This window comes from Scyliorhinus canicula, chromosome 16 (genome assembly GCF_902713615.1).
Source record: "Scyliorhinus canicula chromosome 16, sScyCan1.1, whole genome shotgun sequence".
NCBI classification, from domain to species: domain Eukaryota; kingdom Metazoa; phylum Chordata; class Chondrichthyes; order Carcharhiniformes; family Scyliorhinidae; genus Scyliorhinus; species Scyliorhinus canicula.
In genome coordinates, this window is record NC_052161.1 from 98,353,796 (window position 1) to 98,381,416 (window position 27,621).

The 27,621-nt window shown below is 46.7% G+C and overlaps 1 protein-coding gene across 2 annotated transcripts in view; it reads right to left on the bottom strand.

Annotated features, from left to right (window-relative positions):
* The window catches only part of hspg2 (heparan sulfate proteoglycan 2), a 571,937-nt gene that overhangs the window by 304,699 nt on the left and 239,617 nt on the right, over positions 1–27,621 (bottom strand). For both annotated transcript variants that reach the window (XM_038821731.1, XM_038821732.1), the window contains exons 9-14: positions 22,974–23,093; positions 20,888–21,019; positions 19,538–19,682; positions 15,936–16,087; positions 8,515–8,661; positions 3,642–3,805 (exon numbers count right to left, since the gene is read on the bottom strand). In XM_038821731.1, the coding sequence (XP_038677659.1) occupies positions 3,642–3,805; positions 8,515–8,661; positions 15,936–16,087; positions 19,538–19,682; positions 20,888–21,019; positions 22,974–23,093 (860 nt within the window). The remainder of the gene's footprint in view (positions 1–3,641; positions 3,806–8,514; positions 8,662–15,935; positions 16,088–19,537; positions 19,683–20,887; positions 21,020–22,973; positions 23,094–27,621) is intronic.

Below are 27,621 nucleotides of genomic sequence, written 5' to 3' on the forward strand. Positions count from 1 at the left end.
GACACATACCAGATATCGTGCCGAGAAGGTCATTGATGGCTGATAGAAAGACAGGGGGCTGGATTCTCCGCAGCCCCACGCCGAAATCGCGTTTGGCGCGGAGAATCGACGATTATGTGAGAATCGGGCCCGGAGGATCGCTCGCCGCGAATTACGCAGTGCGGCTGAGGGGCCATTGCCAGAGGCCCTCCCAGCGATACTCCATCCCGACCGGCCAAATTCCCAACGGCGTGGTTCTAACAACGTCTGGCCGGTCAGGACTCAGTCCGCGGTCGCCCTGATGGGGGACGAGGGGCATCAAGTGCCGGGGGGTCTTATGGGTGGCCGGGGTGGCGATCGGGCGGGTTAGATGGAGCGGCGTGGGGCAGATCGTTGCGACCTTGTTTGTTGGTCCAGATCCATCGGCTGAGTCCGCCATCATGTTCGGCACGGCCGCTGGAGGCGCATGCAAGGACTGGAAACCGGAAGTGCAGGGGCCCGTATCTGCAGCTAAAGCTGCGATAAGCACTCCGGGGCCCTGCCAGCCCCCTGCAGGTAGGTCAATAGCTCTTAATTTTTTTTTAAGGAAAGTCTGGCATGCAACGCCAGTGGTTTTGTGCCGGTGTGGGAACATAGCCCCATTTTTGGAGAATACAGCCCAGGGTTTGCTTGCAGAAGTGTTCCTTGGTGCATTAGAGAAATATCTGGTGCAACCTAGAATTCCGAACAGATGACTGTGCCAAATGGTAGATAATTAAATGTTCTTCTTCATCAAATTAATCCTTGCGCCATGTCAAATTAGGAGGAAACTGCAGGATGAAGGATGTGAAAGCATTGGAAAGGGTGCAAAGGAGATTTACCAGGATGCTACCTGGATTGGAGGGTAGGTCTTATGAGGAAAAGTTGAGGGAGCTAGGGCTTTTCTCACTGGAGCGAAGAAGGATGAGAGATGATTTAATTGAGGTGTATAAGATGATGAGAAGGATAGATAGAGTGGATGGTCAGTGACCTTTTTCCTCAGGTGGATGTAGCTGTTACAAGGGGCATAACTCTAAGGTTCATGGTGGAAGATATAGGAGGGATGTCAGAGGTAGGTTCTTTACTCAGAGAGTGGTTGGGGCATGTGGAGTGCACTAGAATGATTGGGAGTAGGTTGATTTGATCTTAGTTTCAGACTAGTTCGGCACAACATCGTGGGCCGAAGGGCCTATCCTGTGCTGTACAGTTCTATGTTCTATGCAGGTAGAGTACGCTATGGCCAAATGTTGGGGCCAGCTGGAATCATATCACTACCAATTGTCAGCTTGAATTGCCAGCTCAAGATAATAAAAAGATTTAATTGCCTTACGTGTAGTGATTAGATAAATCTCGTTATTGTTGGCCCACAAAGTGGCACAGCAGGAAGCAGAACGGCCAAAACACTGCTTGGTGATGGATTTGACTGACTGCACTGCTAAATTAGATTAATGGCTGGCTCCATTGCAAAATGCATTTCATGGTAATCTATACAGAACAAAACTACGTTGGCTTTCTCTGTAAGCAGCATGTGATGGCAAATAAAGTCTAACAATTACGCAGGGATAATTAAGGTGTATAACTATGCGCCAAAACAAAAATCAGGCTAAGATGCGATGACGATAATCCAAGAATCAAAGTATGATATTCCCACGAGATCAGAAATCACAGAATTCCTACAAGATGACATGAGAGCAAGCAGAATGTACTACAAAAGAAGAAAATGTGGGTCACAAGAAACCAAAACTACTCCTCAATGAAATCTATGCGAAAATAAAATGTTAATCCCTGGTAATAATAATAATTAACAATCTTTATTATTGTCACAAGTAGGCCTACATTAACACTGCAATGAAGTTACTCTGAAAATCCCCTAGTCACCACATTGCGGCACCTGTTCGGGTACACAGAGGGAGAATTCAGAATGTGCAAATCACCACAAGCACTTCTTTCGGGTCTTCTGGGAGGAAACCGGAGCACCTGGAGGAAACACACGCAGACACGGGGAGAACGTGCAAACTCCGCACAGACAGTGACCCAAGCGTGAATCAAACCTCGACCCTGGTGCTGTGAAACAACTGTGCTAACCACTGTGTTAACCTTTCAATGTTGATGTTCAATGCTAGCCTAAAGGTGTTAAACTTTCAAAGCTTACACCGTGGATCCACTTTATAAATTTCCCACTGAGCAACAACTGTTTTAAGACTTACTAAATTAGCCATGAGAACATTAGTTATCAGGACAATAATCCACAAAGAAAACCAAAAATATCACAATCTTGCTTCTGACACAAACACCTTTAAATTTTTAATGCCTTTCAAAAGTCATCAAATATAGCGAGGAGTTAATTTTAGTTAAGACTGTCCCCTTTAACAGTGCAAATCTATCAGTATTCTCACAATTCATTTGGAAGGAGGTCCAAACAAGAGGGAACATGAATGAAGCAAGCACAGTAAGCTTCACATCTAGAAAGAATCACCACCCTCAGACAGTGATTTTCTTTGAAATGTACAGAAGTGTGGCTGAGAAACACGGAAGGAGCAACAATCAACGGTGAAATATGATTTGGGCCTAGAACATAAAAATGATCTTCACTCATGGCGTGACAGTTAAAACACATAACTCTTTCAAAGGAGAGACTAACCAGCCAATGCTTATCGAAATAATTTCTTCCCTGTGAATTGAAAACTTGTAATATCTCCTGCTGCTAATCTCCTGAACAATTCAGGACTTTTGCAAACTGTGCCACGATGATTAAAAGTTCTAAGAAGTGCAAAAATATCAGCCACTGGGAGGAGTAGGAATTGCTTCTGAGTGAAAAAGAAATATTAGGACTAGTTCAGGAAAATAAAACAGAGCTGAGAAAAACAATTTACAGAATGGCCAACACTGGACAATTCCCACGTTTGAAATGGTGGCAAGTTAGACATCTGAAGGACTGTTTACACCAAAACAAATGAATAAATGTGTCAAAATCGGGCTGCAGGCAGTAAAGTGCTCTCTCTTATCCTTCTACTAATTTTCTTCCCCGCCCTTTGACTCCCACATCTTCATCATCTACCTGTGTTCCTCTGCAATAATATAGGCACGGTTACTCCAAAATTCACCATGTAGGGATAGCGAAACCATGAAACTTATAGCAGCTCGCCGCTTTCCCAGGAAGTTTTCCCCCTGCTATCAATAGCACTCTTTAGCTTCCTTTCTTTTGAGGGAAAGATAGATGCCTTGAGTTTCCATCACAGTTCATTCATGCCTGAGGCAAGGGGAGATCACAAGTGTGTGAGAGTACACAGGCTCACTAAGATGGGACAGCGCATCTGACCCATTTGACAAGACCGCACCAGTACAACTCCAAACTTGTACAGATAAGAATTTATGTAAATCGATATTTACAACATCAGCCAGACAAAAGCTTCTTTATTCTTACTTATAAGCTATGACTGAGTTTGCATCAAGTGATAACAGCCTGAAGGTTGCCTTTCATAAATCTTCACTCATGATTAAAAGCACGACAACAATTCTGACTGGTTTCAGCCTGAAACTCCAGTGTGCTGTAAGTGTGAGATAAACAGAATAACAAAGTTTGAGAGATAAAGCTCTCAAAGTTTGAGAGATAACACTAAATATCTTAAAAACTTCAAATGCACCTGATTTCCCAGAAACTGTCTTGGGAGAGTCCAGAAGGAATCATGGTTGAGGAACCGTCTTGAGATATCGACGAGTTGAAATTCTCCTGAGTCAGGGTCCACAATCATCTGAGAGGTAGAGAGGGGAGGTGTCACCGGCTGGGCTGGTACCGTCACATTCACACCTATGAGAGGAAAGACAATTGTACCTCAAAACAACCTTGAAAACTGATTAATTCAAAGACACCATCAATCGAGACGGACAGCGGCTGAGCAGGATAGCACGATTCCAAGCCTGGAGCTCAACAACAACTTACATTTATATGGCACCTCTAGTGCAATTGAAGTTCCCAAGGCTCGTCACAGGAGCATCATAAATCACGGAGTCACACAAGGAGCTATTAGGTTACGTGACCAAAAGCTTAGTGAAAGAGACAGGATTTAAAGAGTGGCTTAAAGAAAGAAAGCGAGGTAGGAAAGGTCAAAGGGCGTAGGGAAGATATTTCAGAGTTTAAGAGTTTAGGCAATTGAAGGCACTTGCTTTGCAGAGAGTGATTAGACGAGAAAGCCAACAGCTCAGGGTGCGTCAGGGAATTGGGAAAAGCTAATCGGCATGTTTCTTTGATTTCCATCAATGGTGAATCGGTTGTTCCTCCTAGTCACAACCAGAATCGCAAGCATCATCAGCGACGTTTCATTTTATAATCTCAAGTGGGTCTGCCAGGTTCTGTACAATGCACAAAATGTTGTTTTATTCCTTCATGGGATGTGGGTGCCACTGGCAAGGACGGCATTTGCTGTCTACCCTTAATTGAACTGAGTGGCTCGCTGGGCCCTTTCAGAGGGGAGTCAGCCACATTGCCATGGGTCTGGAGTCACATATAAGCCAGGCCAGACCAGGCCAGGCCAGGATGGCAGATGTCCTTCCCTAAAGGACATTAGTGAAGCAGGTGGGGTTTTACGACAATCGATTATAGATTCAAAGTTACGGTTACTGGTGCTAGTTTTTTTTAAACCCTAAAATTATACATTAAATGAATTTTATCAACTGAATTTCAATTACAGCAGCAGCCATGGTGTGATTTGAACCCTGTCCCCAGAACATTAGACTGGGCCTCTGGATTAGCAGTCCAGTCATGATTTGAAGACAGGACTTCATCTCCACAAGAACTGTTCAGTGGTCACTTCTCCTGATATGTCACGAACAAAGGCAGGTTGATGAGGATGAGGTCAAGTATATTTTTTCCTCCTGTTGGTTCCCTCACCACCTGCCGCAGTCCCAATTCAGCAGCTCTGTCCTTTAGTACCCAGCCAGCTCGGTCTGTGATGCTACTACCGACCGCTCATGGTGATGGACTTTGAAGTCCTCCACCCAGAGTACATTCTGTGCGCTTGCCAACCTTAATACTTTCTCCAAATGGTGTTTAACATGAAGGAGTACGGATTCATCAGCTGAGAGGGGACGGTACATGGTAATCAGTAGATTTCCTTGCTCATGTTTGACCCGATGCCATGATACGTCATGGGGTTCAGAGTCGATGTTGAGGACTCCCAGGGCAGCTCTCTCCCGACTGCATACCACTGTACCTCGCCACCTCTGCTGGGTCTGTCCTGCCGGTGATGCAGGACATACACAGGAATGGTGTTGATGGTGCCTGGGATATTATCTGTAAGGTATAATTCTGTGAGTATGACTATGTCAGGCTGTTGCTTAGCAAGTCTGTGGAACAGGTCACCAAATATTGGCACAATCCCCAGATGCTAGTAAGGAGGGTTTTGCAGGATCTACAAGGCAGCAAGCATTGTGGTTGCTGGACATCAAGTCAAGTTCATAAGATTGACTCAAAACAATTAGGGATTAGTACGGAATTAAATTAAATCAATAGCAAGATGTGATATAGGATCAGAAGGAATAGAATCTATGTGGGTAGAGTTGAGGAATCGCAAAAATAAAAAGAACCCGATGGGAGTTATGTACAGGCCCCCCAGCAGTCGTCAGGATGTGGGGCAGAAAATAAATCAGGAGATAGACAAGGCATGTAAGAAAGTCAATATTACAATAATCATGGGGGACTTCAATATGCAGGTGGACTGGGAAAATCAGGTTGGTAGTGGATCCCAAGAAAATAAATTTCTGGAATGTCTAAGATGTTTTTTTGGAGCAGCTTGAGACAGAGCCTACGGGGGAACAGGCAATTCTGGATTTGATGATATGTAATGAGGCAGACTTGATTAAGGAACTTAAGGTGAAGTCACCCTTCGGGAGCACTGACCAGAACATGATAGAATTTACCCTGCAGTTTGAGGGGGAGAAGCTGCAATCAGATGTAACAGTATTACAATTAAATAAAGGTAACTACAAAGACATGAGGGAGGGGCTGGCCAGAGTTGATTGGAAGGGGAGCCTTGCAGTGGAACAGCAATGGCAGGGGTTTTGGGGGTTAGTCAGGAGGCACAACAGAAATTAATCCCAAGGAGGAGGAAACATATTAAGGGTTGGATGAGAAAACCATGGCTGATGAGGGAAGTCAAGGACAGCATAAAAACTAAAGAGAAAACATACAAAGTGGTGAGGATTAGTGGGAAGCCAGAGGATTGGGAAGCCTTTAAAAGCGAGCTGACAACAACCAAAAAAGCAACAGGGGGGGGGGGGGGGGGGGGGGGGGGGAGAGATGGGAAATTATAGGTTGGTTAGTCGGACTTCAGTCATTGGTAAGATTTGAGAGTCCATTATTCAAGTTGAGATTGCAGAGTACTTAGAAGTGCTTGATATAGTAGGACTGATTCAGCACAGCATCGTCAAGGGGAGGTCATGTCTGACAAATCTGTTTGAATTCTTTGAGGAGGTATCAAGGAAGTTAGACAAAGGAGAACCAGTGGGTGTGATCTATTTAGATTTCCAGAAAGTCTTTGACAAGGTGCCATATAGAGTAAATAAATTAAAAGCTCATCGTGTTACGGGTAAGATGCTGGCATGGATAGAGGATTGACTGGCTGGCAGAAGGCAGGGGGTGGGGATAAAAGGGTCTTTTTCAGGATGGCAGCCGGTGACTAGTGGTGTGCCTCAGGGTCAGAGTTGGGACCACAACTTTTCACAAGAAACATTAATGATCTGGAGGAAGTAACTGAGGGTACTGTTGCTAAGTTTGCAGATGATACAAAGATATGAAGAGGGACAGGTGGTATTGAGGAAGCAGAGGGGCTGCAGAAGGACTTGGACAGGCTAGGAGAGTGGGCAAAGAAGTGGCAGATGGAATACAATGTGGAAAAGTGTGAGGTTATGCACTTGGTGGAAGAATGGGGGCATAGACTACATGTTTTCTAAATGGGAAATTGCTTAGGAAATCAGAAGCACAAAGGGACTTAGGAGTCCTAGTTCAAGATTCTCTTAAAGTTAACGTGAAGATTGAGCTGGCAGTTAGGAAAACAAATGCAATCATAGAATTTACAGTGCAGAAGGAGGCCATTCTGCCCATCGGGTCTGCATCGGCCATGTTAGCATTCATGTCTAGAGGGCGAGAACACAAGAGCAGTACTCTGAGGCTGTATAAGGCTCTGATCAGACCCCATTTGGAGTATTGTGAGAAATTTTGGACCCCGTATCTAAGGAAGGATGTGCTGGCCTTGGAAAGGGTCCAGAGGAGGTTGACAAGAATGATCCCTGGAATGAAGAGCTTGTCATATGAGGAGCGGTTGAGGACTCGGGTCTGTACTCATTGGAGTTTAGAAGGATGGGAGAATCTTATTGAAACTTACAGGATACGGAGAGGCCTGAATAGAGTGAATGTCGAGAAGATGTTTCCACCAGTAGGAAAAACTAGAACCAGAGGGCACAACCTCAGACTAAAAGGACGATCCTTTAAAACAGAGATGGGGAGGAAATTTTTTCAGCCAGCGGGTGGTGAATCTGTGGAACTCTTTGCCGCACAAGGCTGTGGAGGCCAATTCACTGACTGTCTTTAAGACAGAGATAGATAGTTTCCTGATTAATAAGGGGCTGTAGCAAGAAAGCAGGAGAACTGGGATGAGAAAAATATCAGCCATGATTGAATGCCGGAGCAGACTCGATGGGCCGAGTGGCCTAATTCTGCTCCTATGTCTTATGATATATCCTTTATCTATGCTAGCCCTTAAGAGGGAAAATAGCTAACATGGACAAAAAGACGACCGACAGAAAGGGTCGAGAGCTTCAAGTTTTTGGGTGTACAGATCACCAACAGCCTGTCCTGGTCCCCCGATGCCGACACTATAGTTAGGAAAGCCCACCAACGACTCTATTTTCACAGAAGACTAAGGAAATTTGGCATGTCAGCTACGACCATCACCAACATCTACACATGCACCATAGAAAGCATTCTTTATGGTTGTACCACAGCTTGGTATGGAGCCTGCTCTGCCCAAGACCGCAGGAAACTACAAAAGGTCGTGAATGTAGCCCAGTCCATCACGCAAACCAGCCTCCCATCCATTGACTCTATCTATAATTCCCGCTGCCTCGGAAAGGCAGCCAGCATAATTAAGGACCCCACGCACCCCGGACATACTCTCTTCCACCTTCTTCCGTCAGGAAAAAGATACCAAAGTTTGAGGTCACGTACCAACCGACTCAAGAACACCTTCTTCCCTACTGCCATCAGACTTTTGAATGGACCGACCTCATATTAAGTTGATCTTTTCTCCACACCTTGCTATAAATGTAACATTATATTCTGCAGTCTCTCCTTCCTTCCCTATGTACGGTAAGCATTGTTTGTACAGCATGCAAGAAACAATACTTTCACTGTATACTAATACATATGACAATAAATCAAATCAAACCCCTACAAAAATCTTTACGAGGTACGGTTTCAAAAAGTTGCTTGCAATGGAGCAGATATTATTTAGAATTGCTCACCCATTAAGTTGTTTTCCTCAGTGAAACGCAGATGTATTTGGCTTCTATAGTGGCTTGTAGATTCACAGTTTCTGGTAGCACCAAAGCAGAAACAGGGAATACATTGCAGACTACCCTGCACATTGAAGTGCCCTTCATGGCAAATTCCTGAAAAAGAAAAGCAGTGTATGAGATCAATGGCTATTGCTCGGGAGAAGCGGGAAAGGAGAGAATTGAAACTAAAATCCCAACACATCATTTAATTGGTGTTGATCTGACAATATCTGCTGGCACCTATACAATTGGACCTCAATGACTAGATACCGCTCTGAAACAATTGCATTTATCTATCCTTGCTTGTTTGAAAGCAATTTAATTTGCCGGGTTCTCGGTTATTTCAGCATTATTTTTTAATTAACATTTTATTGAAGTATTTTTGGTATTGTAACAACAACAAAATAAACAATGTACATGAAAATATAAACATAGTGCAAAAGCCGTCTTCCTCTCTTACAGGTCACACCTTTACTAACCCTCCCCACTTTTGCTGATGGTTAATTTTCCCCAAAGAAGTCGATGAACGGCTGCCACCTCCGGGTGAACCCTAACATTGACCCTCTCAAGGCGAACTTGATTTTCTCCAAACAGAGAAAGCTAGCCATGTCAGTTAACCAGGTCTCTGACTTCGGGGGCTTTGAGTCCCTCCAAGCTAATAATATCCGTCTCCGGGCTACCAGGGAAGCAAAGGCCAGAACGTCTGCCTCTTTCTCCTCCTGGATTCCCGGGTCTTCCAACACTCTGAAAATCGCCACCTCTGGACTCGGTGCCACTCTTGTTTTCAACACTTTGGACATGACATCCGCAAACCCCTGCCAGAATCCCCTAAGCTTCGGGCATGTCCACAACATATGGACATGGTTCGCTGGTCCTCCCGCACACCTTGCGCACCCAAAGAACCTGCTCATCCAGGCCACTGTCATGTGGGCCCAGTGAACGACCTTAAAGTGTATCAGGCTGAGCCTGGCACATGTTGTGGACGCGTTGACTCTACTTAACGCGTCTGCCCAGAGACCGTCCTCTATCTCTCCTCCTAACTCCTCTTCCCATTTGCATTTCAACTCCTCGGTCTGTGTCCCCTCTAACCTCATGAGTTCCTTGTAAATGTCAGAAACCCTCCCTTCTCCCACCCACAGTCTGGAAACTACCCTGTCCTGTATCCTCCTTGGTAGGAGCGGGAAGGTTGAGACCTGCCTGCGTAGGAAGTCCCGCACCTGCAGGTACCTAAACTAATTTCCCCTCGCCAATCCAAATTTCTCCTCCAGCTCCCTCATGCTAGAAAAGCTCCCCTCCATAAACATATCTCCCATCCTCTCAATCCCTGCTCTCTGCCATCCCCGGAACCCTCCATCCAACCTTCCCGGGGCAAACCGGTGATTATTACAGATTGGAGACCACACCGATGCTCCCTCCGCTCTCACATGCCTCCTCCATTGCCTCCAGACCTTCAGGGTCGCCACCACCATGGGGCTGGTGGAGTACTGTGCCGGCAGGAACGGCAGAGGCGCCCTTACCAGCGCCCTCAAACTGGTCCCCTTGCACGACGCCACCTCCACACGCTCCCATACCAACCCTCCCCCACCACCCACTTCCTGATCATGGCTATATTCGCCGCCCAGTAACAGTTACTAAAGTTCGGCAGCGCCAGCCCGCCCTCCCCCCGGCTCTGCTCAAGCATCCCCTTTTTTACTCGCGGGGTCTTACCCGCCCATACAAAGCCAGTGATCACCTTATTGACCCGCTTAAAGAAGGACCGTGGAATTAAGATGGGGAGACACTGAAACACAATCAGGAATCTCGGGAGGACCGTCATTTTCACTGTCTGCACCCTCCCAGCTAGTAATAACGGAAGCATGTCCCACCTTCGGAAATCGTCCTTCATTTGGTCTACTAATCGGGCCAAATTTAACTTGCGTAGCCATGCCCATTTCCGAGCCACCTGAATGCCTAGGTATCGAAAGCTTCCCTCTACCACCCTAAATGGCAGCTCCCCAATTGCCTATCCTGTCCCCTTGCCTGGATCGCAAATATCTCACTTTCCCCCCATATTTAGTTTATAACCCGAAAACCAGCCAACTTCCCCCAGAATCCTCATAATTTCTTCCATCCCCTCTAGGGGTCTGAAACATATAGGAGCAGGTCGTCTGCGTATAGCGCGATTCTGTGTTCCACTCACCCCCCCCCCCCCCCCCCCCCCCCCCCCCGGATCAGCTCCTCGAGGCTCTCAGCGCAATTGCCAGCGGCTCTATGGCCAACGCGAACAGCCGTGGGGAGAGGGGGCATTCCTGTCTCGTCCCACGGTGCAGCCGGAAATAGTCCGATATTGACCTGTTCGTCCGTACGCAACAGGAGCCTGACCCAACAGCCTGACCCAGTCAATGAAGCCCCGCCCAAATCCAAACCGCCCCAGTACCTCCCACAGATATTCCCATTCCACCCGATCAAATGCCGTCTCTGCATCCATTGCGACCACTACCTCCATGTCCCTACCTCTGTGGGCATCATAATCACATTTAACAACCTTTTTACGTTGGCCGCCAACTGCCTACCCTTAACAAATCCCGTCTGGTCCTCCCCAATCACTTCCGGAACACAGTCTTAAATCCTCCTCGATGACAAGATTTTGGCCAGCAGTTTGGCGTCCACATTTAGTAGGGATATCGGCCTCCAGGACCCTCATAGCTCCGGGTCCTTGTCCTGCTTCAGGATCAATGAGATAGTGGCCTGTGACATCGTCGGGGGAAGCACCCCTAGTTCCCTTGCCTCACTGAATGTCCTCATCAACAGCGATCCCAATATCCCAGAGAACCTTTTATAGAACTCCACTGGGTACCCATCCGGCCCCGGGGCTTTACCCGACTGCACGGCCTTCAGTCCCTCTGCTATTTCCTCCAACCCGATCGGGGCCCCCAGCCTTTCTACCAACCTCCCCGTTCACCTTCGGGAACTTCAGCCCCCCTAAAAAATGCCTCATCCCCTCCAGCCCAGCTGGGGGTTCCGACTCATACAACCTACTGTAAAATTCCTTGAACGCCTTATTAACCCCTCCTGAATCGCCGACCAGGTTCCCATCCCCTCCCTTACTTTCCCAATCTCCCTGGCTGCCTCCCTCTTTCTGAGCTGCTGTGCAAGCATTCTGCTGGCCTTCTCCCAATGTTCATAAATCGCCCCTCTCGCCTTCCTCAGCTGCTCCACCACCTTCCCTGTAGTTAACAAGCTGAACTCCACCTGTAGCCTCCGTCGCTCCCTTAGAAACCCTGCCTCTGGGGTCTCCGCATACCTCCTGTCGACCTGCAATATCTGCTTTATCAGTCGGTCCGTCTCTGCTCTGTCTGCCTTCTCCCTGTGGGCGCTGTGGGACTTCCAGGTCGTTCTGAATACATTTCCTCAGCCACCCACACACCTTTTCATCAGCTCAAAGTCCCACGTCCAGCCTCCAGTGCGGGCGCTGGCTACTCTCCTTGCTAACCTGTAGGTTAACCCAGTGCGGGGCATGATCTGAGATTGTGATCGCCAAATACCCCGTGTCCATTATCCCCGTCAGTACAGCCCTGTTCAAAATAAAAAAGTCAATCCGGGAGTACACTTTATGCACATGCAAGTAGAAGGAGAATTCCTTCACTCTCGGCTGCCCAAATCTCCATGGGTCTCTCCCTCCCCCCCTCCCCCCCATTTGCTCCATGCACCCCTTTAGCTCCTTCACCATTGCTGGCACCCTGCCCGTCCTTGAGCTCGATCAGTCTAAACCAGGGTCAATAACTGTGTTGCAGTCCACTCTCATGACCAACTTATGCGAATCCAGGTCCGGGATCTTCCCCAACATCCTCTTTATAAACTCCACGTCATCCCAATTTGGCGTGTAAACGTTCACTAGTACCACCGGCAACCCTTCCAGCTTCCCACTGACCATAATGTACCGACATCTGCAACTATTCTTCCCGCCTCAAATAACACTCGCTTATTAATCAGGATCGCGACCCCTCTAGTCTTCGAGTCCAGCCCCGAGTGAAAAAGCTGTCTAACCATCCATTCCTTAATCTGATTTATCAGTTACTCTAAAATGCGTCTCCTGTAACATTACCACGTCTGCCTTCAGTCCCCTCAGATGCACGAACATACGCACCCTCTTAACCAGCCCATTTAGCCCTCTCCCATTCCATGTGATCAGCCTGCTATGGGGGCTCATCGCCACCCCCCCTTTCGCGGATCAGCCATCACCTTTCTTGGGCCAGTCTTCAGCCCGCGTCCCACTTATCCGCCGGCCCGGCCTCAGGCAGCCTCCGCCCCCGACCACCTTTCTGTCCCACAGCAAATGTCCCTCCCCCGTCAGCAGAACATTTTCCCCCCCTCTGCCCCCCAGAACAGCACTATGTAAACCAACCCCTTCAACAAGCATAACATCTGCTCACCCCCCACTGCGCTTCCGTGAGCTAGCCCGCCCAGCTAGCTTGATGACCCCCACCCATGACCCAGACATTCTCCCACCTATTGTTCCCTCCCCCGATCGGACACACATATGCAAAAGAAAAGCAATACCCACACAATTGCCCAAAAATTAAACGCGAAAAACAAAGAAAGGATCAAACAGAAGATCCAACATCTAACAATCAAACCTCCATCCCCCATCAGTGCAAATGTAAACTTTAACTCACTCAGCTATGCACCAAGCCCCAAATCAATACAGAAGGCATTACAGATAACGTCCGAAAAACAAGAAATTTTTAAAACTTGAGCGCTGCAGCAAAGTTCAAAGACCTCAGTCCGCCACCAGTCCTTTCCTTCTTCCTCGGGCAACTCAAAATAAAAATCTTGTTTCTCATACGTGACCCAAAGACGGGCTGGATACATCAGTCCAAACTTAACCTTTTTCTTAAAAAGGGTTGACTTTATCTGATTGAACCCCGCTCTTCTCTTGGCTACATCCGCACTCAGATCCTGATAGATCCGTAGGATACTGTTCTCCCATTTACAACTCAGTGTCTGCCTGGCCAACGTAAAATACGCTCCTTGTCCAAGTACCTGTGGAATCTCACCACCATTGCCCTGGGGGGGGGGTCCCCCACTCGCGGCTTCCTTGCGAGCGCTCTGTGAGCCCTGTCCACCTCCAAGGGTCGGGGGAATGTCCCGTCCCCCAGCAGCTTCTCGAACATGCCTGCTAAGTCTGTCCCAGCGTCCGCTCCTTCAGATTTCAGATCCCCAAGAGACCGACGATTCTTAAGTTCTGCCGGCGTGACCTATTCTCTAGATCCTCCACCTTCTCCAGGAGCCTTTTCTGCTGGTCCCTCGGCGTCCCCACCTCCAACTCCATTGCTGTTTGATGTTCCTCCTGCTCAGCCAGCGCCTTCTCTACTTTCTGGATCGCCCGGTCTTGGGCGTCCAGTCTTTGTTCCAGCCGCGCAATCGATTCCTTAAATCGGGTCCAAGCATTCCTGTTTCTGCTTGGCGAAGCCCTCCTGAAAAAACTGCATCAGCTGCTCCGTCGAGCCAGGGCCCCAGTCGTCCGCTATGCTTTCTCCCGCTGCAGCTTCAGCCAAGCCTTCTCTGTTCGCCTATTTCTTCCTTTGCGAACACTTCTAGTGCTCCATGCACCGATGTAGGAACCAACTCCACAATTGCCTCCACCATCAATTTACCGAATCAAGTCCGCCAAAAAAATCGGGGGACGAGGTCTAAAGGTCCGACCCGAGCGGGAGCCACCAAATGTGCGACCTACTCCTTCATAGCCGCCACCGGAAGTCGTTATTTCAGCATTTAATTATTTTCCATTCACCTCTTTGGTTATCTCGCCCTCAGCTCCTCCCTATCCCCCCCAACACTCCCAACTCAGAACGTTAAAGAATTAAAAAGCAACCTATTTCACCACCTCCGGCTAGAAATCGGCGGCTGGAAAAGTAAGGAAGAACGTGCCGACCCGAAGCACATTTGACCTAATCCTGGATAACCTGATTGGCACCGGAAATTCACCGTGAATCATGTCTAGACTGCCAGCCTGTTAAATCAATTCCTTCCATAACAAAATATTAAAAAGACAATTTAGGAAATAAAAAATAAAAACAGTAAAATGAGACAGAACCATATAAGCTAGTATTAGGACTGATGGCCAATAACTTGTTTTAAGAAGCATTTCAATGGAGGAAAGCAGAAAGAAACAAACTTCTTCACACAAGGTGTGGTGAGAATATGGAGCTTGCAACCATTGACAGTGTCTGAAGCAAATGGCACAGATGCATATTTGGGAAGCGAGACGGGAGGGATACAGTGATAGATTTAGATGTGGAAGGATGGGAGGAGACTCGACTGGAGCATAAATATCAACATGGCTATTACTTTGATATCTATCCAGATAATCCTCTGTTGCATTATCAGTCAATGGAGGAAGCCACAAACTCAGCTGAACAAATTTTATTTTTATATTCTTTTCTCACCAATGTTCCTCCTTCACATCCTGAAAGGGCCGACTCCATGCTGAACCACAGTTCCACTTCTGCCAGTCAGCTTTCAGTACCGGGCACAGTTGGTGCCAAGCATCTGTTAGCTGTCCAACTACATGGGATTCGCAGCCATGCCCCTGCCTCCCCATCGCTCTGGCAAGGCTGAATAGATGCCGAAGCAGCGGATCAATCTTCCCCTCCCTGTCCCAGTGAGTCTGACACTGAGCGAAGAGTTCTTGCCACCACCTGAGAAAAGCTGGCTTCACACACAGCAGCCAGTGACCCCCAGCCTTGTGTGCTCTGCATGACTTAACCGTTCAAAAACCACACTTTCTGCGCCTTGTGGGAACATTTCACATTTCAATAATTTTACCAGTGTTAATAGTCAGGTAGGGATGCATCAATGCGACAACATGCAACAGGGGTTAAAAACTGAGAAGTACTCGGTTAATGAATGCCATTTGGTCCTCAGCAAATTTGGTGCAGTGAATAATTTTATTGGTGCCAACAACCGACTGATTACTGGTCCCATGCCCTATAGATGGTACATTGTTTACTTGGTTGCTCCCTGCCTTCCCCACTCCTTTCACCATCCAAGCCACATGAGAAGTTCCAGGCCGCACAGGGTCATCCAAGCTCCTCACATGGGAAACATCAGGTGGATTGCTCTTCTGGCTTGGTCAGGAGATACCCATCATTCCTTCACCTCTGTAGAAAGCCGGTGGCCTAATTTCCACCATTGATCCCCAAAAAATAAAACCCAAATATTTCCACCAAACTCGGAGCTGGATTGCTGGAGCACAACAGAAGTCCATCCCTGTGTCAATGACCTCCATTGTCAATTCAAACTCCTGACCAGCCACAGGGTTTGGAATTAATACTTATACTGATGAATGTAGGATTGTCTCGGTTATTAATGAATAGGTTCCGTTGAGCTTAGTGTGAAGGGATTACCTGGGTTGGATTTCAAAATCAGTAGTGCATCAGGGATCGCAAAGATCATTCCTTTGGCATTGATGGCCTCGCAGGTGTACGCTCCTTGATCGGACTCCTTGACATCCCTAATGATCAGTGTGCCCTGGCCATTCTGACTAGTCATGGTAACTCTGCAAAATTAAAACAATGAGAATTGGTCGCAGTTGTAATTTTGGCATAAAGCTGTGCTACAGAAACACACCGTACCAGTGTGTGCTCGGAGACTCGCTGCGAATTCAAACTGGACCACACAACATTCCAAAACAATAAGTAAGCTTTCTTAACTCGATGGAAAGGCTGCTGAAGGCAGGTGCATTGCCGCCTGCACGAAGTAATGCAACACAGATCCCAAATAATTTTATTTAGCCAGGAAATATGGACAGTGGATATCAAACGTTCAACACTTATTGGTTGCCCTTTTCCCTTGTTTTTGTTATGGGTTTTCCCAGAGCCCATCAATGGAGGAGGGGGTGTGGGGTGAGGAGACTGGGATACAGGTCAGGAGGAGGATTGAAGAGAAAGCAGGGAACAGAGAGGCGTGTGTGTGTGTGTGTGTGTGTGTGTATATAAGAGAGAGGGAGGAGAGAGAGGGGGCATGCGTGGAGAGGGAGACAGAGGGCTGGATTCTATGATCGCATTCGGTGATCGACCGGAGAATCCCCGTTTACGCTAGAATCAGGGGCGGTGTCGTTTTTGCGATGCTCCGCCCCCTCAAAAACAGAGAACTCGGGGAGAGAGGGAAAGAGAGAGAGTGTGAGTGTGCATGTGAGAGAGAAAGAGAAAGTGGGGGGGAAAGGAAAGGGTCAGTGAGCGAGTGAGCGAGCAAGTTAGATAGATATATGTTGGGTGTGTGAGAACAGGATGTGTTCACCTTATAACAATGCACAAAGTGTCTGTTTGACATATTCAATCACTTTTCTTGTGCATAAGTCTTTCCAATCCAATGAATAAAGTTTGGATTTACACATTACAATTATGAGGGTATAAGATGTTAGAGAATGCAATGAGTCTGAATACAGTGCCCTGCAGCTTTCAGATTGGCTTTAAGTCTCGTTTAGTGAGGACTTTTCAGGGCTGTAAAGATTAAACCTCCACGAACAGACTCCTTCTAATTACAGTAATAAACTAATGATTTGGCAAATCCAATCAAACAAGTCTGGTTACAATTTTGGAAAGCTGGAAACACTAAACCAATTAAAATACAAGAAAAAAAAAATCATTGAATTATGCACCCACTGATTTCATTACAGTCTTGGCTCGGTTTATCGAGTTCCACACATCAGGGAAAAGACGAGCAACAACTGAGGATCTTCAGCACTACATTATCACAGGGACAGCAAGCTCTCTTGGATTATTTGAATTGCCTTAATGACCCAGAGGGATTTTGGATTTCACAGGTTTTGGGCTGGATTCTCCGATTTTGAGGCTATGTCCCGAGCTTGAGTCTCATCTTACGACCAAATAGTTGGTGCCGCACCCGTACCAATGCTCCGCCCAGTGGGGGGGTGCTAGCAGCCGTGCCAAGTAAAGGCCCCTGCTTTACCTGCAGATATGGATGGAGAATTGTCGGGTCTGTGGCTGCGCATGTGTACGGCGGTGACCTGCAGTGGTCGTGCTGTACAATATGGCACTGGCTGAGGACCTGGCCTGCCAGATAGTTCCCCCCCCCCCCCCCCCGAAACCCCTGCCACCCCCGGAACACCCCCACCAATCCAGCCCCCCCCCCCCCCCGGAACGGCTCCTCCCCCCCCCCCCCCCCCCCCCCCCCCCCCCCCCCCATCCACCTTGCCGACTCTGGCAGCGCTGGACACATTCTGCAGCCACCATGAGAGGTCCCCAAAAACCGTGAGCACCCGCTCCCCACGCCGTCGGGCATCGGCCCAACGGGGGCGAAGAGTCGGGGGAGGGCTCAGGTGACGTCCTGAGGCCGTTCCAATAGCGTGCGGCGTACTTAGCGATGACGCAGTTTTTGAGGGTGCGCTCCCGATTTCAGCGTAAAAACGGATTCTCCGGCCGACCGCCAAACGTGATTTCGACGTTGGCAATCGGAGAATCCAGCCCTTTGTTTCTACTCCAACTTGATGATGGTTTGCATCCAGTTTTTCACCTCTCCCAGGAGATTTTATCATCACCCTTTCATGAGGTGTTTGGTGCCCATCCCCAATTGCTCTTGAACCGAGAGTCTTAGGAGATAATCTCATTGGCAGTTAAGAGTCAACCACATTGCTGTGGGTTTGGAGTCACAGGTAGTCCAGACCAGGTAAGGATGGGGGATTTCCTTCCCTAAAGAGGGGGACACCATGGTAGCATAGTGGTTAGCACAGTTGCTTCACAGCTACAGAGTCCCAGGTTCGATTCCCGGCTTGGGTCACTGTCTGTGTGGAATCTGCCCGTTCTCCCCGTGGGTTTCCTCCGGGTGCTCCGGTTTACTCCCATAGTCCAAAGATGTGCAGGTTAGGTGGATTGGCCATGCTAAATTGCCCTTAGTGTCCAAAAAAGGTGAGGTGGGGTTACTGGATTACTGGGATAGGGTAGAGGCATGGGTTTAAGTAGGGTGCTCTTTCCAAGAGCCGCTCCAGACTCAATGGGCCAAATGGGATCCTTCTGCGCTATAAATTCGATGATTCTATGAGACGAGAATCATAGTGGTATTATCACTGGACTGGTAAACCAGAGACCCAGGGTAATGCTCTGGGGATCCGGGTTCAAATCCCGGCACTGCAGAAATTTGAATTCAATATAAATCTGGAATTAAAAGCTTAGTGATGATCATGAAACCCATCTGGTTCACTAATGTCCTTTAGGGAAGGAAATCTGTCATCCTTACCTGGTCTAGCCTACATGTGACTCCAGACCCACAACAATGTGGTTCACTCTTAACTGCCCCCTCAAGGGCAATTAGGGATGGGCAATAAATGCTGGCGCAGCCAGCAACGCCCATGTTCCAAGAAAGAAAGAAAATATCATAGAAGGTTTCCAGCACAGCAAGAGGCCACTTGGCCCATCGCGTCTGCACTGGCTGAGCAACATGCTTCATCCCACTTTCCAGATTTTAATCCGTAGCCCTGCAGGCTATCGCACCTGAGGTGCGCATCCATCTTTTAATGAATTGAAGGTTTCTGCCTCTACCACCGTTTCAGGCAGCAGGTTCCAGACCCCAGTGTTTTGCTCATTCCCCCCTCTATAATCTTTCTACAAATCACTTTAAACCTAGACGATAACCACTCTGTTAAGGTAAGTAGGCCCTTCCCATCCATTATATCCAGGCCCCTCAATTTTGTACAACCCGCTTTCAATTTCGGATTTTTTGTTCTTGCATTTAAAGTCCACTGACTGCTTTGGTGGGATTTGAACCTCTTTCCCCAGGGCCTCTGGATTACTAGCTCAGTGACATTACCACCAGGACACCCATCTCCCCCTGCCCGAGGCGCAGGTTGTCAGAAGTGCTGCTTTGTGTGGTGGACTAAAGATTGTTCGCTGCCCTCTTTTTCATTCAAGTGCTCAATCTACAGACCAGTTGGAGTTGCTCCGACAGGCACATTGCAAACATTCAACTGACTCCTGAACCATGTGATAGTTACCTGCTGGTGACAGGGATGTGACCCCAGTTCAACCGCCACGTAATGATTGGAGTGGGAACACCTGCTGCCACACAAGTTAATGTGACGGTAGCGCCACGCTTCACCATGACCGTTTCTTCTGGCGGTGTGATCACCTGAGGAGGAGCTGTAAAGAGTAATGTTAAACAGTGACTTGGTGACTCTGCAGAACCCTGTTGCAATTTCTTGGTCACAGATTAAGAATGGCTTCAACTCAAAACACAAGCGCTGGGATTCTCCTGATGTTCGCTCGCGGTGCGATTCTCTGGTCCTGACGGCAGCACACCCTGGCCCGCGGGTTTCCCGGAAGCGTGGTGTGGTTCCAATGGGAGAGCAGAGCAGAGAATCCCCCTGCCAGCAAACGGCCCGCTGCCGAGAAACATGCAGCTGGGAGGCTGGAGAATCGCACCCCAGAACCTTCAAATAAATCGGTCCCCATATGGAATACCTTTAAAGACTTGATGGGAAGAGGGAAGAAGCGTCATTAACAGTTTCAGCAAATAAGAGATCTGGCTAATGATCAGATGACCCAACCCTGTGAGTTCCCAGTCTTAACTCTTCTGTGATGGGCCGAAACGAAACAGAAGACAACGTGGTTCTTCAAAAAAAGAAAAGGGCAGTGACAAGAAAGCTAAATAAAAACAATAAGGCAAGTTCAGGCACTTTCCCTTTGGATTCTGCAGACTGTCGACCTGCCTCCCAAATCACCATCTTATTCTTTCTGTTTAAAAAAAAGACCAAAGATCGAACTCATTTCAACATTGTAACCATTTTGCCGAAGGTGATATTTGCCTCTATGCCGTGCCTTTGAACTGCTTCAGGAACTCATTCAGCAAATAGCCAACCCTTCATAAATCACTGAGACACCCCAATTGGAGTACTGTGCTCAATTCTAAGCACCACACCAAGGATAGCAAGGCTAATAGAGAGGATCTGGAGAGGATTGATTGGAGAGTTAGTGAACTTCAACTACGTGGAAAGACTTGAAAAGCTAGGGTTGCTGCATTTGGAGCAGAGATGATCAGAGGTGTGCAAATTCATCAAGGGCTGAAGCAACTGTTTCTGATGGCAGAAGACAGCGAGAGGCCATTCAGCCTATCGGGTCTGAGTCAGCTATTGGAAAGAGCAATCCAATTAGCTCTTCGCCCTTGCCTTTTTGCCCTCCAACACAAAGAATGCCAACAAAATAAGTAACGTAAACAAAAATTTCAAAGTGGGAGTTTCAACAAGGGTTCAATATCAAACTCACTTCCCTGAGCACCAATGTGGCTAACGACATACATTCGTTCAGGCAACAGTTTATTTACATAACGGCAAGCACGGGTTACTTACTGCATCCAAATTCATCTGACCGATCAGGACAGTCAGTCTCCTCATCACAGTGGTAACTTGCCGGAATGCAGGTTTGGGTCGAAACACAGACAAATTGCTCGGGAGCACACATATCTCCAGGTCCTTTGGTCGCTGAAAGTTGACAGAACACACTTTTACCAGAACTCATTCACTGGAAAGGAATTTGATCAGATCTCACACTGCACATTGTGCTCATGGTTTACAACATGTCCAAGATGATAACAGAAACAATATAGACAAGAGGAAAATATCAGGGCAAATTAGCGATTAAACAAAGCGTACATATGCACATACGATTTAGAAGTAGGCCACTTGGCCGCTCGAGACTGCTCTGCCTTTCAATAAGACCATGGCTGATCTGATTGTAACCTCAGCCCCACATTCCATCCCACCCCGATAACCTTTCACCCATTTGCTAATCAAGAATCTACCCACCTCAGCCTTACAAATATTGAAAGACTTGGGGCTGAATTCTCCTGCCCTGCCCACCGCAAGAACGAGGCCCTGACAATGGAAAATCCATTGACCTCAGGCGGGATTTTCCGGTCGCCGGTGTCCAGGAAGTTCCAACAGTCTCTTCCTGACATTGGTCAGCAGAGGTTCAGATTTTACCGACACCTCTTCATTGGTCGTGTGACTTGTCCAAGACATCTTCATTGTTTGCTCCAGAAACCACAACTCTCAGCCTTAGTTCTTCTCTGCATTGCTCACTGATCGTCCAATACTCGTTTCCCTCTGTCAAAATGTATGTAATGTAGTATTCCACGATACTCAGCCTTGTTTTCACAGCTAATTTGCAGTTGATCATAATATGTTTCATATTCTGAAATGTATCTTTGGCCGTTCCACTCCGTCGTCTTATTTCTGAGTCACATTTTCTACCAATGTTTACACACTTCCTGGGTAACAACATTTGTCTACCTGAGTGACATCTTCATTCTTCACTGGGATCTTACATTTTGGTGATTTTCTTTTTGGATACAAATAACATTTTGGACACAGATAAAGTTTTGTTTTCTTACAATTTACGTTTAGCATTTTCTTCTCACTTTCACTCACTACCTGAAATCCTTTGCAATTGCTCTTCAGAATCGGCTATAAGAACGGTATCATCGATATATATTAATAAATTGAAACCTCCAACTCATAATCCAGAAAGGTCTTCAACCTCTCCAAGACTAAATCTGGGAGAAAAACATACCCTTGTTTGGCCTATCTTTTTCTTCTTTTATAAATTTAGAGTACCCAATTCATTTTTTCCAATTAACAGGCAATTTAGCGTGGCCAATCCACCTAACCAGCACATCTTTGGGTTGTGGGGGTGAAACCCATGCAAGCACGGGGAGAATGTGCAAACTCCACACGGACAGTGACCCAGAGCCAGGATCGAACCTGGGACCTCGGCGCCGTGAGGCAACAGGGCTAACCCACTGTGCTGCCCTTTTTGACCTACCTTTTAAACTTCACAAAATCGTTTCGATCATTTTAACTTACAGCTACCGTTTGGTCCCAATAAAGACTTATTATCACTCTCTAAGATCTTTATCTTCAAGAGGAAGTGACATCTCTAACATGTTCATCAATTCTTCATGTTTCAACTTCGCAAATTCCTTTCAATAATCTAAAACGTGGTACATCTTTTGTTATCGCAATGGCTCTTTCTGATGGCACGGACCATAACGGTAGAATTTCTCATTCATAAATCTTCTACAAAGCCACACTGAACAGTTGAAATTTCTGGCATCACCTTGCTTCTGGTCTATTCATCAGTCCTTGAAGGATCGCAACAATGTGACTCCCAAAATGGAGGTCACAATCAATTGCTCTGGCCTTTTTAGGGTGCGCAACAAATACTGATTTACTTAATTGTTCTGGGATTTCTCACATGTTGCAAACTTAATTATTTTAAAAAAAAATTAGCATCTTATTTCAATAATCCACTCCCTGCAATCAGAAATCAGCTCGAGTACAAAAAGGGTTCAAATAATTAGCTGACAAAGCATAGCAGCACATAATCTGTTTCTGGGGCATGGACATGGCTGAAGGACATTTCCCACTGACTTACGACAGTATTCTTCATCGGAGTTGTCTCCGCAATCGTTGTCGCCATCACAATGCCATAGCTTCAGGGCACAGCGGCCATTCTTGCACTTGAATTCATTGGGCTCACATGGTGATGGTGTTCCTAGAGCACAAGAAAGGGACCAAGAAATACTGAATATGCATCTTGAATTCCAAAGCAATGCCCAAGCTGCGCTTCCAAAATTGCCCGATATAATACAATTCGATCTACTGCTGGATGCTCCCTGGCTTTTATTTCTGGAGAGTGAGTGCCCCACATCAATGCTGTATATGTAGGTATGAAGATCTGTCCCTTCTGGATTTAGGATAAAAGGGTGTGTGCAATGCAAGTACCACTGTTTGTCAAATAAAGAGTGTGAAAAACACACGCCAAATTCAATACAGAGTTATGGAAGTAAATGTGGAGAATAGTTTTCACCCCTCATATAATCACTGACTAAAGGTACCTTTGTGTTGCGGTGAGATACTGAGCAGAAGAATATTATCATGCGAGAGTACCTTTAAGAAATGGGTGTTTAAGAAATAAACCTTTAAGAAATGGGTGTTTATCAGTGATGTCAGAGTGTGGGTGGAGCAGGTCTGTCTGTCAGCTTTTTACTTTTGCTTTAGGCAGTTTGCTGCAGGGTGTGTTTTAGTTTTGTTTTCAGAGCTGGATAGCTGCAGTCACAGCCAGAAGGGGTATTACTCTCTTTCTCTGTAATCTAAAGACTGTAAATCGATCCTTCGGTGATTTAAAACTAATAACTGCCCTCAGTAGTGACTTTAACCTGATGTGCTTCTTCTGTTTAAAGGTTAATTAAGTCTTGTGAACGTTAAAAGGACAGCTTAAGGATTACTTAGTGTTGTATTCTTTGGGGGTTGTATTTGAATTAATGGTTGCTGAGATGTTCACTGTATGTTTTAAAAAGGTTAGCTTGAGTTCATAGAATAAACATTGGTTTGCTTTAAAAAATACTTTCCCATTTCTGCTGTACCAGACCTGTAGAGTGGGTTGTGTGCTCCCATACCACAATCTATTAAAAGTTGTGGGTCAGTGTCAGCACAGTGGCACAGTGGTTAGCGTTGCCGCCTACGGCGCTGAGGACCCACGTTCGAATCCCGGCCCTGGGTCACTGTCCGTGTGGAGTTTGCACATTCTCCCCATGTCTGCGTGGGTTTTGCCCCCGCAACCCAAAAGATGTGCAGGTTAGGTGGATTGGCCACGCTAAATTGCCCCTTAATTGAAAAAAAATAATTGGGTACTCTAAATTTTTTTTTAAATAGTTGTGGGTCAGGTGGACTCCATGATACACTTTGGGGTTCTCTAAACCCTGGCCCATAACAATATGATGTTGCGGACAGCATATTAACATAGACAGATTATTGGCTAACTAAACAGGGAAAAGGGCAAATGGGTCATTTTCAGGTTTACAAACTAAGTGGTGGAGTGCCATAGGCATCCATGCTGGGAGGCAGACAATTTCCGATGTATGTTAATGACTTGGACGAAGGGATCAGCTGCACAATAGCCACATTTATTGACAATATGAAAAGAGGTAGGAAAACAAGTTGTGAGGAAGGTACAAAGATTCCGCAAAGGTATATAGATAGGTTAAACAATTGAAATGAATGAAATGAAATGAAAATGAAATGAAATCAAATTAACGAAAATCGCTTATTGTCACAAGTAGGCTTCAAATGAAGTTACTGTGAAAAGCCCCTAGTCGCCACATTCCGGCGCCTGTTCGGGGAGGCTGGTACGGGAATTGAACTGTGCTGCTGGCCTGCCTTGGTCTGCTTTAAAAGCCAGCTCTTTAGCCCTGTGCTAAACCAGCCGCTGGGCAGAAATTTGGCAGATCGAGTGCAATGTGGGTAGGTTTTTTAATTCATTTTAACGGGATGTAGGCTTCCCTGGCTAGGCCAGCATTTGTTGCCCATCCCTAGTTGCCCATGAGAAGGTGGTGGTGGGCTGCTTTCTTGAACTGCTGCAGTCTATGTGGTGTAGGTATACACACAGAGCTATGAGGGAGGGAGTTCCAGGATTTTGACCCAGCCACAGTAAAGGAACAAGGAGATATATATTTTTTAAATTCCAATTAAAGGGCAATTTAGCATGGCCAATCCACCTACCATATCTTTGGGTTGTGGGTGTCAGACCCACACAAACATGGGGGGAATGTTGTCATGTGAGAGTACCTTTAAGAAATGGATGTTTGGGGCAGCACAGAGGCGCAGTGGGTTAGCACTGCGGCCTCACGGCGCCGAGGTCCCAGGTTCGATCCAGGCTCTGGGTCACTGTCCGTGTGGAGTTTGCACATTCTCCCCGTGTTTGTGTGGGTTTCCCCCCACAACCCAAAAATGTGCAAGCTAGGTGGATTGGCCACACTAAATTGCCCCTTAATTGGAAAAAATGAATTGGGTACTCTAAATTAAAAACAAAGTTAAAAAAAAAAGAAATGGATGTTTAAGCAATGTACCTTTAAGAAAATAGTGATGTCAGAGAATGTGTGGAGCTGAGCTCAGTTCAGCCATTTGGAGGTTCTGGTTTTTTTAGTTTTCAGTTTGAGACAGCAGCTTGTGTGTGACTGTGTTTTTGTGGCTGTGAGCTGCATGAAGAAAAAGCAAGGTCCTGGAGCTGAAGTCAACCAAGCTGATATATCTCTGCCACCCAACAGAAAATATATATTAACTTTAGCCTGGCGTGTTACTGTTTTTGTGAAGGTGAAGTATTTTGGGTGTGTAAAGGAACAGTTTGCAGGATTGGGTAGTGTTGTATTATTTTTGGGGTTATCTTTGAAGGGGTGTTAAGAGATCCAATGTTTATTTAAAAGGTTAATTTGAGTTCATGGAATAAACATTGTTTTGTTTTAAAAACCACATGTCCATAATTGTAATACTACACCTGGGGAACAAACAGTGTGCTTCAAAAGCAACAATCCATTAAAGGTGGGGGTTGGTTGAACTCCATGATACATTTTGGGGTTCTGAAAACACCTCTCCCATAACAATGTGCAAACTTCATCCGGACAGTGGCCCGGTGCCAGGATCGAACCTGGATCCTCGGTGCCGTGATGCAGCAGTGCTGACCATTACGCCACTGTGACGCCCATAGAATATATTTCTAAGTCAGGCTGGTGAGTGAAGGGGAACTTCCAAGTGGTGGTGTTCCCATGTATCCTGCTGCCCTTATTCTTCTAGATGGTCATAGGTTTAGAAGGTGCTGTCTGAGGAGCCTTGGTGAGTTCCTGCAGTGCATCTTTTAGATATACACACTGCTGCTACTGTGCGTCGGTGGTGGACGGAGTGAATGTTTGTGGATGGGGGCCAATGAAGCGGCCTGTTTTGACCTGGATGGTGTGTTCTTGAGTGCTGTTGGAGCTGCACTCATCAGGCAAGTGGGGAGTATTCCATCACCTCTTGACTTGTGCCCTGCAGGTCGTGGACAGGCTCTGGAAAGTCAGGAGGTGAGTTGCAGGATTCCTAGCCTCTGACCTGCTCTTGTAGCCACAGTATTTATATGGCTAGTCCAGTTCAGTTTCTGTTCAATGGTAAGCCCCAGGATATTGACAGTTGGGGATTCAATGATGGTAACGCCATTGAAGGTCAAGGGGTGATGGTTTGATTCTCTCTTATTGGAGATGATCATTGCTTGGCACTTGTGAGACAGGAATGTTAATTGCTATTTGTCAGCCTCAGCTTGGATATTGTCCAGGTCTTGCTGCATTTGCAAGTGAACTGCTTCAGTATCTGAGGAGTCACTAATGTGCTGTCATATCATCTCCGAACATCCCTATATCTGAACTTGGAAGGAAGGTCATTGATGAAGCATGTGATGATGGTTGGGCGTGGGACACTATCGTGACAAACTCCTGCAGTAATGTTCCGGGACTGAGATAACTGACCTCCAACAACAACCATCTTCCGTTGTACCAAGTATGACTCTAACCAGTAGAGAGTTTCCTCCCTGAATCCCATTGACTCAAAGTTTAGCTGGGGCTCCTTGATGCCATACTCAATCAAATGCTGCCTTGATGTCAAGGGCAGTCACTCTCACCTCACCTCTGGCATTCAGCTTTTTCGTCCATGTTTGAACCAAGGTTGAAATGAGGTCAGGAGCTGAGTGACCTTGGCAGAATCCAAACTTAGCGTCAGTGAGCAGGTTATTGCTAAGTAAGTGCTGCCTGATCGTACAGTTGATGACCCCTTCCACCACTTTACTGACAATTGAGAGAAGACCGACAGGGCAGCAATTGGCTGGGCCGTATTTGTCCTGCTTTTTGTAGGTACAGGACATACCTGGGCAATTTTTCACATTGCCGGGTAGATGCCAGTGCTGGGACTACTTGGCTAGGGGCACGGCAAGTTCTGGGACACAAGTCGTCAGTACCATTGCCGGAATATTGTCAGGGCCATAGCCTTTGCAGCATCAAGTGCCTTCAGTGTTTCTTGATACCACATGGTGTGAATTGAATTGGCTGAAGACTGGCATCTTTGATTGTTGTGAGGTTGCCCACTTTGTCAGGAAAAACAGATTCGTATTTAAATGTAGATGTAACATATTTCACTGCACGTTTAATTTCAAAGATAAGCACAGACACTTTCCTGATGTCCTGGCCAATATTTATCTCTCAGCCAATACCACCAAGAGAAGA